General features: G+C 53.5%; 6 protein-coding genes across 6 annotated transcripts; 3 read left to right on the forward strand and 3 right to left on the reverse strand.

The window, feature by feature from the left end:
• Positions 1–313: 313 nt before the first annotated feature.
• UMAG_00080 (uncharacterized protein) lies at positions 314–2,287 on the reverse strand (the record flags this gene model as incomplete). The annotated part of the gene is made up of 1 exon (XM_011387745.1): positions 314–2,287. The coding sequence occupies one exon, from the start codon at positions 2,285–2,287 to the stop codon at positions 314–316; it is 1,974 nt and encodes a 657-aa protein (XP_011386047.1).
• A 639-nt stretch (positions 2,288–2,926) lies between these two features.
• UMAG_00081 (uncharacterized protein) lies at positions 2,927–3,712 on the reverse strand (the record flags this gene model as incomplete). The annotated part of the gene is made up of 1 exon (XM_011387746.1): positions 2,927–3,712. The coding sequence occupies one exon, from the start codon at positions 3,710–3,712 to the stop codon at positions 2,927–2,929; it is 786 nt and encodes a 261-aa protein (XP_011386048.1).
• Positions 3,713–5,678: 1,966 nt separating this feature from the next.
• Positions 5,679–6,992, forward strand: UMAG_00082 (uncharacterized protein; the record flags this gene model as incomplete). Its single annotated transcript, XM_011387747.1, has 1 exon — positions 5,679–6,992. The coding sequence occupies one exon, from the start codon at positions 5,679–5,681 to the stop codon at positions 6,990–6,992; it is 1,314 nt and encodes a 437-aa protein (XP_011386049.1).
• Positions 6,993–8,264: 1,272 nt separating this feature from the next.
• UMAG_00083 (uncharacterized protein) lies at positions 8,265–9,310 on the forward strand (the record flags this gene model as incomplete). Its single annotated transcript, XM_011387748.1, has 2 exons — positions 8,265–8,379; positions 8,493–9,310. The coding sequence occupies 2 exons, from the start codon at positions 8,265–8,267 to the stop codon at positions 9,308–9,310; spliced, it is 933 nt and encodes a 310-aa protein (XP_011386050.1).
• A 568-nt stretch (positions 9,311–9,878) lies between these two features.
• On the forward strand, positions 9,879–12,935 carry UMAG_00084 (uncharacterized protein; the record flags this gene model as incomplete). Its single annotated transcript, XM_011387749.1, has 1 exon — positions 9,879–12,935. One exon carries the CDS (start codon positions 9,879–9,881, stop codon positions 12,933–12,935), a length of 3,057 nt encoding a protein of 1,018 aa, XP_011386051.1.
• Positions 12,936–13,045: 110 nt separating this feature from the next.
• UMAG_00085 (uncharacterized protein) lies at positions 13,046–14,371 on the reverse strand (the record flags this gene model as incomplete). Its single annotated transcript, XM_011387750.1, has 1 exon — positions 13,046–14,371. One exon carries the CDS (start codon positions 14,369–14,371, stop codon positions 13,046–13,048), a length of 1,326 nt encoding a protein of 441 aa, XP_011386052.1.
• Positions 14,372–14,403: the final 32 nt, after the last annotated feature.

Here is a 14,403-nt window from a genome sequence, read left to right on the forward strand (position 1 = left end):
ATTCGCACGGTCGCAGATCAAGACGGTCAGCTCCAATCGGTCTGACGAAGCATAACAGCAGTGAAAAGGAGACGAGACGAGCAGACTTGAGAAAATGTTACGGCAAAATCACTCATGACAGTCAGGGCGCGTCCGAACCGCCCCCACGTTTTGGACGTTGCTTACTTTCTCTAAACCGCCGCAGAATTGGCCGAACGTCATCAACACTATCTCGGTTCCAGGACTCACACCACTCGTGACTTGCGTACGGCCTCACTTGTCATCACACTGGCTTTGTATGGCAACGAAGCTAGGTACAACGGCTCGAACCATTTCATGCGCCAAGCTGCAACGAGCTCCATTCAGCAATGCTTCCCTTGGTCCTTGTCGCGTGATGCGCTTCCTTCCTGATGACACCGTGCGTGCTACGAGGATCGACGTTATCCCCGCTCTTTACCATCACGCCGCTGGGCGTGCTGGGATCGTTTAGCAGTGGCGCCATCCTACCTGATGCGTTACGTTCGTTGATCGGGGCCTTGTTCCTCGCTTCGTTCTCCGCACCTTGGTGTTCTTTCGTTTCCTCCATCTCACTGTCAACCTTCTGCGTTTTAGTATAGCTTGAGGGTTTGCTGCCCCATCCACCACCACCAGGCGTTTGTATCACGATCCTATCGCCTCTTCCCATCGGTGTGGTGTTCTTGCCACTCAAGTTGATGACCCGGGGCGGCGCCTTGCCCTCTTCCTCGCCCTCCCGCAGATCTCCATCCTCGTGCCTCCGCTGCTTGATCCACAGGTTGATCCCCTTCTTCGCACCCTCGCCCCCTTCCAGCCCAAATGGCTGAAACACCCTCCTCTCGCTCAAGATCGACACCTGGATACCCGGACTGAGAAACTCGATATCTCTGACCACACCGTCTCCGCCCCTAAATTCTCCCTCGCCACCCGACGCATCTCTCAACGAAAACTCGCGCAGCACAACAGGATACCTTCTCTCCATGATTTCTGGATCGGTGATGCGCGTGTTGGTCATGTGAGTGTGGACGCCCGAGGTACCATGCCAGTACGGTCCGGCACCAGAACCACCAGCGATGGTCTCGTAGTATCCGAAGCCTTCAACGTGGTTTCCGTCTTTGTCCTTGCCTCCAAGACCGAAAGTGAGATTGTTGGTATCTCCCTGACTCGCCGCTGCAGCGTTGAAAGCTTTGAGCACTACGTCGGTGATTCGTTGACTGGTGAGCACGTTACCTCCCACCACAGCTGCGGTCTCGCTCGGGTCTAGCAGAGAGCCGTTGGGGATGCGAATGTCGATCGGCGTCAAACAACCCTGATTCAGAGGGATCTCGCTAGTAACCATCGATCGAAGACAGTAGATGATGGCACTTGAAACGACGGATCGAGGACAATTAAAGTTGGCGGCCACCTCGGGACCTGTTCCTTGAAAGTCGAAAATCGCCGATCCGTTTTGTGTGTCAATATCAACGCTCAGTTCGATAGGCGTTCCATCATCCATGTAATCAATGGCATGAAGCTTTGTGCCTTGTCGGCTTGCCACATTCCGCAGCAACGAGCGAACTGCCTTTTCCGCGTTGCTACGAATATACTCCATATACTGCTGCACTTTCTCCAGTCCCCACTCTGCCACCAACGCGTGGATGAGGTTGATGCCCTTCTGGTTGGCGGCGATCTGTGCCCGTAAATCGCTTTCGACATCACGGAAACACCTTGTTCCTGAGCAGCCTGGGTACTGTGCCGGTTCTTCCAACATATACTTTTCCAGTCCTTTTCGATCAAACTTGCCTTGGCTGACGATTTTGAACGATTTGATCCTAGCACCTTCCTCGAACAGTGTCTTGGACATTGGTGGCATCGAACCAGCCGTGATACCACCGATGTCAGCATGGTGGCCTCGGCTCGCACAGAAAAAGATGATCTCGTCCGAATCTTGTGCATGGCAAGGTGTGATACAGGTGATATCCGGTAGATGCGATCCACCCGCCATAGGCATATTGGCCATGATGACATCGCCGCGCTTCATCTTCTCTCCAATCGAGGCGAGATAGTCGACTTGGAACTTGACAGCGAAGGACATGGATCCGAGATGAACAGGAAGATGCGGTGCATTAGCTACTAGCGAACCATCAGGGCTGAAAAGCGCGCAGGAAAAGTCGAGTCGCTCCTTGATGTTAGTTGATATCGAGGTCTGCTGTAGCGATTTGCCCATAGACTCGGCGACCGACATGAACCGGTTCGCGAAGAGCGAGAGCAAGATTGGATCAGGTCCCGCCTCTTGCTTGTTGTCGTTTGCCATTATGATGACGTAGATCGTAGTGCAATGAAAGTGTCGAATAAACAGGGACAACACAGTTGCACGTCGGTGTGCATGTCACGAATCGGCGTTGAGAGTCGCATGGAGCGATGCAGCTCGACCACAACTGTGAGGTAAGTGCACTTGGACTCCACCCTCTCGGTCTCTGGCACGGTCTTCTCTCGGCTAATTTTTCTTACTCGTTCAGGCAGCACAAGTAAAATCGGCGGTTTGTTCAATCAGATAGCCTAACATCGGGATCAAAAACGTGCCGATCGGCACACCTCACCATTCGAAACTCACATCACTCAGCTGCAAAAACCACATGCTGCTCAGAGAGATGCTCCCACACAGCCGCGTCGATGGAATCAAGGGTATGAGGTGAAACAGCGACCCGAACCATGTACAGATATCAAAGGACAGGCCCGAAAGACGTGTGGGATGCTAGCGTTTCAGACTGGCCTAATGCTGGATCAAATGTATGCGGCCAGTAACGGATCAAATGAATGTGGAAAGCCTCTTAAGGAAGAATGCTATGCTGAAAGAGAATCAAGTGAGAGAAAGAAGTGTCCAAGTGGGTTGCTTGCTGAGAGATTGAGCTCGGCCATAGCATTGGGTGATTTGCTTTGTTGCACATCAAGCTCAGAGCAGGATGGTGAGACCAACAACAGAAGCAGCAGCCAGACTGAAAGCGGCAGCGCTGGAGCTCGAGCACGAGAGTGCACCGTTAGGACGGCCCGAGGTGGTAGGAGAAGCGGTGCTTCCCGTGCTAGTGTTGCTTGTAGAGGCGCTGGTTCGCGAGGCGGAAGCGCCAGAGCTGGTTGGAGCTACACTTGCCGAAGATCGAGTCGTTGTTCCCGCGGCAGGCGTACCGGTAGACGAAGATGCAGTGGTAGAGCTAGTGCCACCTACAGTCGATCCGCTGACAATCGAGAACGGCGCATTGTCGGAAGTGGTGCTGTTGTGGGTGATATAAATCTTGTCGGTGAAAGACTGCAGGTTTTCGTCCTGTGTCGACATGGCGCGCAACGCCGTGTAGTTTCCGGCGTTCCACGAGCTCGGAACGGTAAAAACGAAACCGCCGCATTGTCTACCGTCAGGACCAGGTTGACCGTAACCGGCACCCGCGTCGCAAGTACTGGAGGTGGGCGGAGCAACGCCAACGGTGTAAGCGACCTGGGAATTGTTGTTGGTCATGAGATCGATCTGGACGTTACCCTGAGAAGGAGGATTATACCAATTGACAGCCACCTGCTGGCCTGGCGACCAGTAGATGGTGCACTGGTAGAAATCACACGATGGTTCGTCGATGACGAGCGTCGAGTTGGGATCCTGGTACTGTCGAATCTCGAGCTTCGGAGCCGCAGCAGCCAATGCTGGAGCGGTAAGAATAGCCGCAGCGGTGACTAACTTTGCGAGAGGAGCCATCTTGACAAAGGCTTGAAGAGGGTGTGTGTGTCGGTAGAGATGTTCAAGTAACCAAAAGAGCGTTGACGTTGGATACAGGAGAGGAGGTAGGGAAGAACGACGTTGGTGAGGGAGAGAAGCCTAGGTCAGAGAGAAAAAGACAGACGCACCCAAGATCGAGACCGAGTCTTGGTTTGGAAGAGCTGGTTAGAGAGTGGCTGGAACGAGCGCGGATTTGCCATTGATCCGGCTTGTCTCTTTCTCGATGGCATTTCCAAGATTCACTTCCATGGTTCGCGATTCGTGATTTGGTGATTTGCGAGAGGTGAGTCTAGAGCTTTGACTTGTGGAGCAGAATCGACATTGGTGATTACGAATCCTATTTTTAAACGAGGCCCGGATGGCAAGCCCGAGTTGCCTCCTTCATGCGGCCGCACTGGAGGAAACAAGAAAGCAACACACAATCCCTCCGGCAGCTTAGCTGCGTCGAAATTCACAATTCTTCACGCTTCTTGTTCGCATTTTTGTTTTACATTTTTGGAAGCGCATCTCGCAGATCGGCGACGCTATGCAGCATGACCGAACACGATTTCCACCGCAGCTTTGCAGTCACGAATTGCGCGTGCATGTTCTATGGCGTCGGAGTGACCCTGTCGATCCTCCCTGTTTTCGATTGTGCTAACTTAAGTTAGCTTAAAGCCAGCAAAGATGCACGCGTGTGTGCTCGAAACAAACATAAAACTCGAAATAAGTTAAATACACAAACGCACTTCAGGTCAATCAAGAATCAAGAATGCTTTTATTTTGCAGACAGCAAGGTGAAGCAGGTGAACAGGCAGCAAGTCGCAAGTCGTCATGTGACTGGACAGGAGTAAAGCATGTGCATACTTCTGACTTTGAGCACGTACCTAGTCACCGCATTTGGCGTTGCGTTGCAAGAGTCAACGCACAGACTGTTTCGTGCCAACAAAAGAGAGAAGCCATAGACAGCCAGCTTGGTGTCGAGCACACAGTCATGATTCCGATGAAAGCTCCAATCGAGCGAGCAGCTTGCTGTTGAGTCAGTCGTGGATGCCAGTGAACAAAGCCGCAAGGCAAGCTAGCCTGCCCGCGTCTGTGCTGCCCAAACTACACGTCGGGCTGTGCTGCTGACCTAGGGACTCCGACCCTGTATCTCGGGATTTTACACCCTAGTGGCCCTTTGCAGCATGCAGACAAACCCAAGCAAAGGCTGTGGCCAGATATTTTAGCGAGAGGTGAGGAAAATGAACAGAATCACGAAGGATCTCACAAATCGGGTGTAGATCGTCAAAATCGAACAGTTTCACCGGTCGTCCGTGGTCGATTTAACGAGGCAGCAGCAGCACGCCTGGAAATTGCGAGAAGCTTCGTGTGCAAAGCCCTAGAATTTTAGACTTGCCGCAAGTCTATTTCGAGCCAACCATCGCGTTGATTCGTGATAATTCGATAGGCGTCCAAAAATACAGAAAAGGGTTTTCAGCACGCATGAGAGTGAGTTCGAGCGCTTTCTATGTGCATCTCTGAGCATCCATGGCAATCCACAGCGATCTCTGACAATCTTTTGAAGACGTTATCCTTCCTTTTGTGTCGCCAAAATCAGGGTCCAATGCGTGGCAATTCACTGACGCCTTCGGAGTTTACCCTGGACCTGTCAAACAGTCGTGACTCGTAACTGTTCAAACCGCAGCATTCCCCACCCGCCGCCCGCCCGTCGCACGACTCAGCTGCTTGTGGAGCGCGTCGTCATAGACGGTGTACAATGATTGTGTCTTGCTACAACTGGTCTCGCATGAGCTCATACCTATAAAGACATTCCCCGTGTCCGTGCCTAATCATCCCATCTTTTCATCAGACTCACTCAACACTGCCCTCTTACTTAGCAACACTCCCCAGCTCCCCATCACTAGCTCGCACCTTGCCTGCCTCTTTTGTCACAAGCACTCTGCGAACCAACCCAGCATACACGATGGAGTTCTTCTTCCCCGCCGACGTCTTTACCGCTTACCCTCGACAGGGTCCTTCGGCCCGCACCACCTCATTTGGTGCAGGGCCCTCCACCAACCCCTTCAACGGATGTGGTTTCGACAGCCACCCTCTCTTTGCTGACGCCTTCGTCGATGCAATACAACACCAACGCGCTGCTCGCGCTCGTGTCGAGGCTCAACGCGCCGCCCGCGCAGAAGCCGCTCGCCGAGCCAGAGCTGCCGCTGCCGCTGCCGCCGCTCGCCGCGAAGCTGAAGAGCGCCAGGCACAGGCCTACCTGCAGCACATTCTCGAAGTGCAGCAGCGTGAGGCTCAGCGCAGACTCCATCTCGAACAGCTCCACCGCCAGCGACAGGAAGCACAGCGCCGACAGCAGTACGCAGAATATCAGCGCCGCAAGGCCTACGCTATCGAGAAGGAACGCCAGCGCATCGCTGCGGCCAGAGTCGCAGAGGATCAGTCCAAGCAACTCTTGCTCGCTCTCGAGGATCTGATCTTTGGTGGTCTCAACTCGTTCTACCGTGCCTGCCAGCAGGATGACGGCGACAATGACGATGACAATGTCGAACTCGCACACAAGAACGACACTGAGCAGCAGGCTGTTGCTCCAATGTCTACTACTCAGGCTCCCGCTGCCGATGTCAAGGGCAAGGGCAAGGCTCAGGAAAGCGATGACAACAAGCCAGACATGGAACTTGACGATGACGAGCACACACCTGACACAACCACCACAGCTGCTGCACCCATCATGACCGATGAGGATCCCGAAGAGGTTGGTCCTGTCCCCACTTCTCCCACTACCGAGGCTACTTCTGCGCCAGCTCCCGTCCCTGCATCCAAGACAGAACAGGTCGTCTTCTCGCATGCTTTCCCCAGCGACGCCAATTTCAACAAGTCAACTATTCGCGCTGATCAAATCAACGTCTCAGTCGACGAAGCTCAGCGCAAGGTGACGGTCTCTGGTCTCTGGAACGACCAGTCCGCCTCCTCTTCAGCCGACGCTTCTCCTGCACGTGCCGCCAGCCCTACCCCCAGCGACACTTCTTCTCGCCGTGGCCGTTCGCGCTCACCCAAGCGAGCCCGGGTTTCAGATGTGGACGAGAACGGCGATGAGATTGTAGCCCCTGACACCGACGCAAACGAAGACGACTTTGTCGAGGTCAGCTTCACTCGAGCTCCTCCAGCCCAGGAAAAGATCCAGAAGAGTTTCGACCTTCCCGCTGGTGCCAACGTCGAAGATCTCCGCGCTGAGCTCACCGACGAGGGTCTCAAGCTCTTCACCACTGTCTCGGCCTGATTTTGATTCTGATGTTGTTTCCGATTTTCGGTTCGTGTTCCCACATATCTTCCGTGACCAATAGCAATCAATACGTTTTGTAGATCAAATCTCCCACAAATAGCGAGTCACGAGTGCGAACCAAAGAAAGTTAGTACAGAAGCATCGTTAAAACATCGCCTGTGTCATCAGCATAATACATTCCGATGTGAAAGCGACCGTCGGCTCTTAGTTTGCGATATCCATCCACCCGCTTTCCCCGCCGGCTGTTGGCTGCACCGCGGTTAGTTATCGCCGCTCGAACCGTCTGTTTCGTCAAGAGATTGAAACGTTGTGTGAAAAACGAGATCGCACGGACACCGAGACACTCATGTCCTCTATAGTTTGTCAGTGAATCATGAATGTCAGCCTAAATTGTCTGCATACAGCTTAGTTGTGACTCAGGTGCTGCATTCCCAGTCAGAGAGCTCATTTATCATGCTGCGTCACTCTCAGTGCCGAGTGTGGTACCCTGAAACGTGCTCAACTCTAGTCGTGAGTTGGTCAACCCCAGTGAAGTTGGCGCGAAAAGTGCCTCGGGCGGTCAGAGCTTTTTCTTATCTCTTAAGCGAGGTTCGTTTGTGGTGTTAGTGAGCTAGTAAGTTGTGGACGCGCAGTGACATGACAGTTCAACAGTGAGTATGACGCGTCCCAGTTTTCTTCGCCTCTTGACTCTTGACATAGGCTTTGACGCAGTTATCAGCGTGGATCGCCGTCGTCATGCTGTCACTCCTTTGCTTGCATTTGGGTTTTCCTCCTGACGCTCCTCGTAGGTTCCTCAACCGCAAAATTCTCCTTCTTTTTGTACTAGAACGGCGCTGAACGAATCCCCGAGATAAGAAAGAAGTAGACTAACTTAGCCGAAAGATTCGATCTAGTCGTGCAGCAGTCGTGAGTGTGGATACGCTAGCACCGAATTGCGGAGTACATCTAACAACCTTCTTATCAGCGCCAGTCAAAGGCGCGCAGTACAAGGTGGATCCCCTCGAACACATCTTCATCCAGGATCACGTGGTGTTTGTGAGCATCACATCGTTCGTTTGCACACAACTTGTGTACAGGCGGAGCACATGCATGCATGCCCTCGTCGACTCTCGCAGCTGTCCACGATGATATAAGCAGACAACTTTTCAGGCAGGTCGTTGCAAAACCACCCTCGCCCCCAGAGCCCATTCTTTGTCCCTAACATCCGTCACAAGAAGAGAAACGCTCTGAAAAGTATTGAAGAGCAGTCGACTGTACTTGTCCGCCAACATGTCGCAAATGATCACGTTGGAACAGGCGACGTGGGCCTGGATCGAGGCAGGTCCACGAAAACACCACATGGCCGTGGGCAAGCGTTTCGTCAAGGGTATTATGGCAGGTTTCTGTAAGTTTACATCGACAGGACCTTGAGATTGCATGCTCGTGGTTCTCTCCATTGGAAATTGCCGTTGACCTTCTTTGAAGCTGGAATCGCGTGCCTTGCGACATCCCTGATAGTGCTCTCAACCGGTGGAATGCTTGTCCAAATCATGTCAGCCAACCCATGGTTCGCCACCAATGCTCCTGGTCTTCTCAAAATCATGCAAGGTGCTGTGTTTCCCGTCGGTCTGTGCATGATCGTCCTCCTGCAAGCCGACCTCGTCACTGGTGAAATGGCTGTCTTCATCATGGCCACCGTCAAGCGAAAGGTTCCTTACTGGGGGTTCCTCTATGGATGGACGATTACGTTCATCGGTAACCTCATCGGTGCGCTCCTGTACGCTGCCTTTCTGGTTCACTTTTCCGAGATCTACACTCCCGCTATGGGTAAAGGTGCCGCCGCCGGTGCAGACGCCAAGGTTTCCGCTATCAACTTCCGCGAACTCTGGCTCCGAGCGATCGGGTGTAACGTGCTCGTCTGCGTCTCTGTCTTTCAAGCCTCGCTTGCCAAGGATGTCGTTTCCAAAGTCGTTGCCAGTTGGTTCCCCATCTTCGTCTTTGTTGCAGCTGGCTTCGAACATGTAGTGGCAAATATGTTTTTGATCAATGCTGCGCTCATGACAAGGCAAACTAACTTCAGCGTCGGCGAGTACATCTGGAAGAGCATCATCGCCAGCTTCCTCGGCAATATCATCGGTGCTGCCTTGCTGGCGTTGCCTCTTGTCTATCTGCACGGTGGTGATGAGTTCGACCCCAGTGGAGGCGCTCGAGCTGGTGCGATGAGCTCTGGTGTTTCCGTCAACGATGTCACTCTGCCAGGAAGCGGGCATGCGACCGCGATGGAGCAAGACAAGTGGGCCAAGGATATTGAATCGCAGGTCAATCAGGCCAGCTGAATGGCATACATGGTTTGACTCTTGGCTCTTTGTAATCTTTGGCAATCACGAATGTCGAAGCATCGTTTATTTGTTGATGATGACAGCATATTGATGTGTGTGCTCGCTTTCTGTTCGCATCTGGTTCGTCCCAGCTTTGCGTGAGTTCGCTCGAGTCATTTCAACGATCTAGGTACTCTCTTGAACTTATGATGGCATATCTTGTGTTCTTAGAAACACAGCAACGACATATTGATCGACGAGCGGCTCAAATCAAACGTCGGCTGAAATTAACCAAAAATAGGGCACAACAAATCACGAGTATTATTATATAATTTGTGGCGGTAAGTTAAAGAAGAAGTTGTGGTCGGCTTTGCATTTTTGTTTTGTTTTTTCTCCGGAATCCAAATCAACGTGCAACGGTTCCACGTTCGCCACAACGTGAACCGTGAATCCCACGTCAGTGAACACGAATTGTGAATCAAATGTTGCCTTTTCAACAAGCGTTCGACCCTTTCCTCTCGCTGACCAGAACCACGTTAACCGAAGAGCTGTCATTACGCTGCTGTGATACGATCAGAGCATCACTATGAACGGCGCGAACACCTCTGCGCGTCCTGCATGGGGTGCCAAGAAGAGCGGCGCCTCTGCTCCACCGACAGAATCATCTTCGCGCGAACCCACGCCATCATCATCATCGTCGTCGTCGGCATTTCCACCTCTATCATCACCACTATCACGGCGTGGCTCAGCTCGTCCCAGTCCTTCGCCATTAAGCAGCGACTCGTCGCTCATCTCGAGCTCCTCCTTCAATCCGTATCCGACTCGTAGACAGGAGCTCGCCCTCCGTGCCGCCAGCCATGGCACACGCAAACGCTCGCATATCACCCGCACCGATCCGTCCACCTCGCGCATTCACTCCTTGATCGAAAACTCATATGACGAAGACGATGCTATCATGCATAACTACACTGAAGACGACGACAATGATGGTCAAGTGTCGTCGCGTGGCGCAACCATGTCGTCAATCGTCTTCCGCGATTTGTCCACCTCTACTTCGACAGGTGCATCCAGCTTGCCTTGGCAACAAGGTAGCTTGAGTCCAGGCTTGGCCATGTTTGCAACGACAACGTTTGGCGGAGAGCCACTGAGAGTGCTAGCCAACGTAGACGAAGAGTTGGGCGCAGCACATATGGGGCCGAGGATCTACAAGCGGCACAATCAGAAACATGTGCGTAACAAGGTCAAGGCCAAGATTGATGCGAGTCACACGGTTGGTATGCGAAATGCTCCGGAACTACCGATGCAAACGAGCGCTGAGCGCATCCGCCCAATGCCGGGGGATTCTCCATCGCAAGCAAGGGCGGGCATGACGACGGGGGAGCAAGAATATTTGAGACGAGTCGACTTGCCGAAATTGGTCGACGAGTGTAGGCGGTGTCACAACATAACGGCCATTCAGCGGAGAGCTGCTGATGATAAGGCATCCTCGTCTAGCGACCAAGAGATGGCACCGTTCTTGACATTGCTGGCAGCGATCAAGCTTAGACTTGCCGACCCTGGGACGTGGGTTTCTTCGAGCCGGCATGCTATCATTTCGGACGATCTTCTGCCCATCGGGCTCCAAGGACACTCTCCTATCGACTTTTCCTTTCTGCCTCCTCACATGCTCGTTGGATTGCGCCAATCTGTATTGCAAGGCCTTAGCCATCTTCTGGATGCATTACTGGAATCGATGCGACACGAACTCGTTGAAACGCTCTCTCGACTTCTTCGCATGCGCTCATTGCGTCCTACGAGCACCGAAAATGCGGATTTGAAATCTACACTTCAGCAAACGTTTCTGCGAATTCTCGAAATATTTGACCGTCTGCCCGTTGGATCAAGCATGACACCTGTTGAGCTGCTTTCCGACGTCTTGAAGCTCATTAATGCAGAAACAGGTTCAGACGCGCTCGTTGACCTAGTCGGCGAACTTGTCGGGCTTTGCGGTCAACAGATGTCTTCCGATCCGTCGATACTCACCGAGACGCAGGATCGAACGCTCGTCACCGCTGCATCGTTCCTCTCGTTGTGCTTCACACTCAACTCCTCTCGACCGGCCCGTACGCGCTTGCCGGCGCATGCGTTTTACTGCACAGTCCTCGACTTGGCTCCCTTTGTCGAGCATTTCATCCACCATGTTGCTTCGCTCGTCCATTCCGGCGCGACTCCCACAGCAGGATTGGCTAGGTTCAACATTTGCGCTTGGCCGTTCCTGCTCTCACTCGGCGCCAAGGTCCGAATCCTGCAGTTCGAGAATGAAGTTCGCCTCAGTCGCACACGCGTTCGTGAGTCTTGTCAAGCTCAGCGCTTTACTCTTGGCTCGTCCAAGGAGGACGAGAAAGCAGAGCTAGTGGTGATGCCGAACAGTCTCAACCTTCGAATCGATAGGCATGCAGCATGGCGCCAAAGCAGAACGCTGCTGCTACAGCTTCTCGAATCAGGTGCGCACGTGCGTGGGCTCAGAGTGGAATTTGCCGGCGAGCAAGCGGCGGATGGAGGTGGACCGGCTCGCGAGTGGTTTGCTACCGTCGCTTCCAACTGTTCGTTTCGGGATGTACTAGGTCCACACGGCTGGTTCATCGCTACTTGCCCGGTTCAGGAAAAGGAGAGCCAAGACGCGGCTGCATTTCTCGGCATGCTGCTCGCGCTTGCAGCGTTACACACGACCAAACTCGCGCTTCCTTTCTCGCTGCCATCTGTAGCATTCAAGATCGCCAACGCGCCCAAGCTCGAACAAGTGCAGCTAACACCGGTCGATCTGGAGTTTGCCGACCCAGCACTGGCAAAGAGTTTGCAATCTGTGCTGGATTGGACCCTGACAGATCAGGGTAGAGAACAAGACGCGGACAAACTGTTTGACAGCACCTTCTCGCTCAGTTGGAGTACCAACATCTGGACAGCGCAAGACGGGGTCAAAACGGTAGATTTGATTCCCGGCGGAAGGCATCGCGCTGTCAAGGTGCGCGAGAGGCGCGAGTTTGTTTCCAAGCTGATCTCGCGCGTTCTCATAGGCTCGGTGAGTGAACAGGTGATGGCTTTCCGAGATGGCTGGCAGAGCATCATGGCTTCTCACTGGCTCAGCGGAGCACCCGCAGCTGGCGTCAAGTCTGCATCAGACGTTCTGAGCAGAGGCGGTGCAGCTCTCTCGCTCTTCAGTCCGGAAGAGATCAACCAGGCAATCGTATCGGTCGCCTCGTCGTCCACCGCTGACCTTGCAACCGCGTTAGACGTAGCCGATATCAAAGTTTCTACCGAACTCATCCTTGCCACTTCTGCTGACAGAGACCGAGGAGCGCGAGTGGCAGAATGGTTCTGGACCACGTGGTCCACCTTGGCTCCTCATCGTCAGCGTCGATTGCTAGCCTTTATCACGGGCGCGCAAGACGTACCTGCAAGCGGAGCTAGAGGAATCGGACTGCGTATACACCTCGTCAATCCTAGTGTCGATGACGCAACAGATGGCGACGCACGATCGTGGCCATTGCCTTGGTCTTCCACGTGTACATCTACGCTCTTCCTACCCGTGTATCCGGCCAAGCAGGTTTTGGAGGACAAGCTGAACGTCGCTATCGAGCATTATCAAGGTTTTGGGCTGCGCTGATTCTCGACTCTCGCAATGCCATCACCTGTTTGGTCTATGCCTATGTATCATCTATGTATGTTGTTGTCGATGCTCTACTGTAACAGCACGGTGGAGGGGCGTGGGTGTGTCTACTTACGCGCCTGCGCAACGAGCCAATCCCCGATCTCAGTCAGAACGACTCTTGTCTTTTCCGTATCCTCCTCGGACATGCCCTGGACGTTTTTCATCATAACGTGTTCGTAGCCTGGCCAAATTTTGATCGACTTGTGCTCGTTTGGCGTGCCCACCTTGTCGAAGAAGTGCTTGCTTCCGTTCGGATCAGTGACTCGATCGTTTGCTCCGTGGTGGATTGTCAGTGGGCACGTGATGAGGTGCGCTTTTGCAGCAAGATCATCAATGCCATCTAGTATGGCTAGACCGGTCGAGATTCTCACTTTGCCTTTGTAGGTTAAGGGATCGGTATTGAATTCGTCTTCGACGCGCGGGTCGTCCGAGACGTTTCCCTTGATGGCGGAAGCGAGCGGTAAGCGACCGGCGAAGAAGCGGAGGATGTGGGCGATGTACTCGATGGCTTTGCTGGGTCGGGATTGCGCCGAGATGGTGATCATGGGTGCAGCGACGGCTACGCCCGAGAGGCTGGGCCTGTAGGGGGTGGGTTTGGTGCCAATGATGGCGCTCGAGTCGAAGCTGGATCCGTTGCTGCGTTCCGGTCGATGGTGTGCGAGAGGCGTGCGTTCGTGTGCGTTGAGAGCTTCTTCGACGAGCTCTTCGTCGGTGATCGTCTTGGCTTGCTCGCTAGGCACCTGCTTGAGGCTCAGATCGGGTCCACCATCCTTTGCTGCTGTCAAAGGCGGATACAACGCTGCGTAGTACAAGACCGTAAAAGCCCCCATGGAATGACCCTCTGCGAACAACTTTCTCTCCCTCGCCGCTTTTTGCAACAGTCCGCTTTCCTCATCCCACGTCCTCACATCCATCACCACCGCATGCATCGCTCTGGCATTGATCTTCATGCTCGGCAGATAGCCATGCAACCCTGTACTTCGACCGAACGAAGGTAAATCGATGGCGATGACTCGAAAGCCACGTTTCATGAAATGAAGCGCGTGAGGTGCCAGCTTGCCTGCATAATCGTTGATTCCGTGCGCCATGACAATGTCGCTGTGGAGCTGTTCGGATTCGAGCGCAGCAGGACACGTCCAGATGTAATAGGTGACCCACGACCATTTCTCCTTGTCCCACGAGCCTGATTCGAGCAGCGAATGTGCGGGGATGAGAACGCGGCGTCGGATGGCCGACACTTGGGGATTCGAGTAGATGAGACGATGCTCAGCAGCCGAGTAGGGGATGTCGGAGCGGCCGTACGTCGGATCACCGCCTCCTGGAGTGAGCAGGTTAAGGTGGCATAGGAGAGGTTCGGTGATGACTTGGTGTGCGATTCGTAGCAACTCCATCATGAACCAAGTCGATCTATCGGAGAGAGTCT

Source organism: Mycosarcoma maydis, chromosome 1 (genome assembly GCF_000328475.2).
Source record: "Mycosarcoma maydis chromosome 1, whole genome shotgun sequence".
NCBI lineage: Eukaryota > Fungi > Basidiomycota > Ustilaginomycetes > Ustilaginales > Mycosarcoma > Mycosarcoma maydis.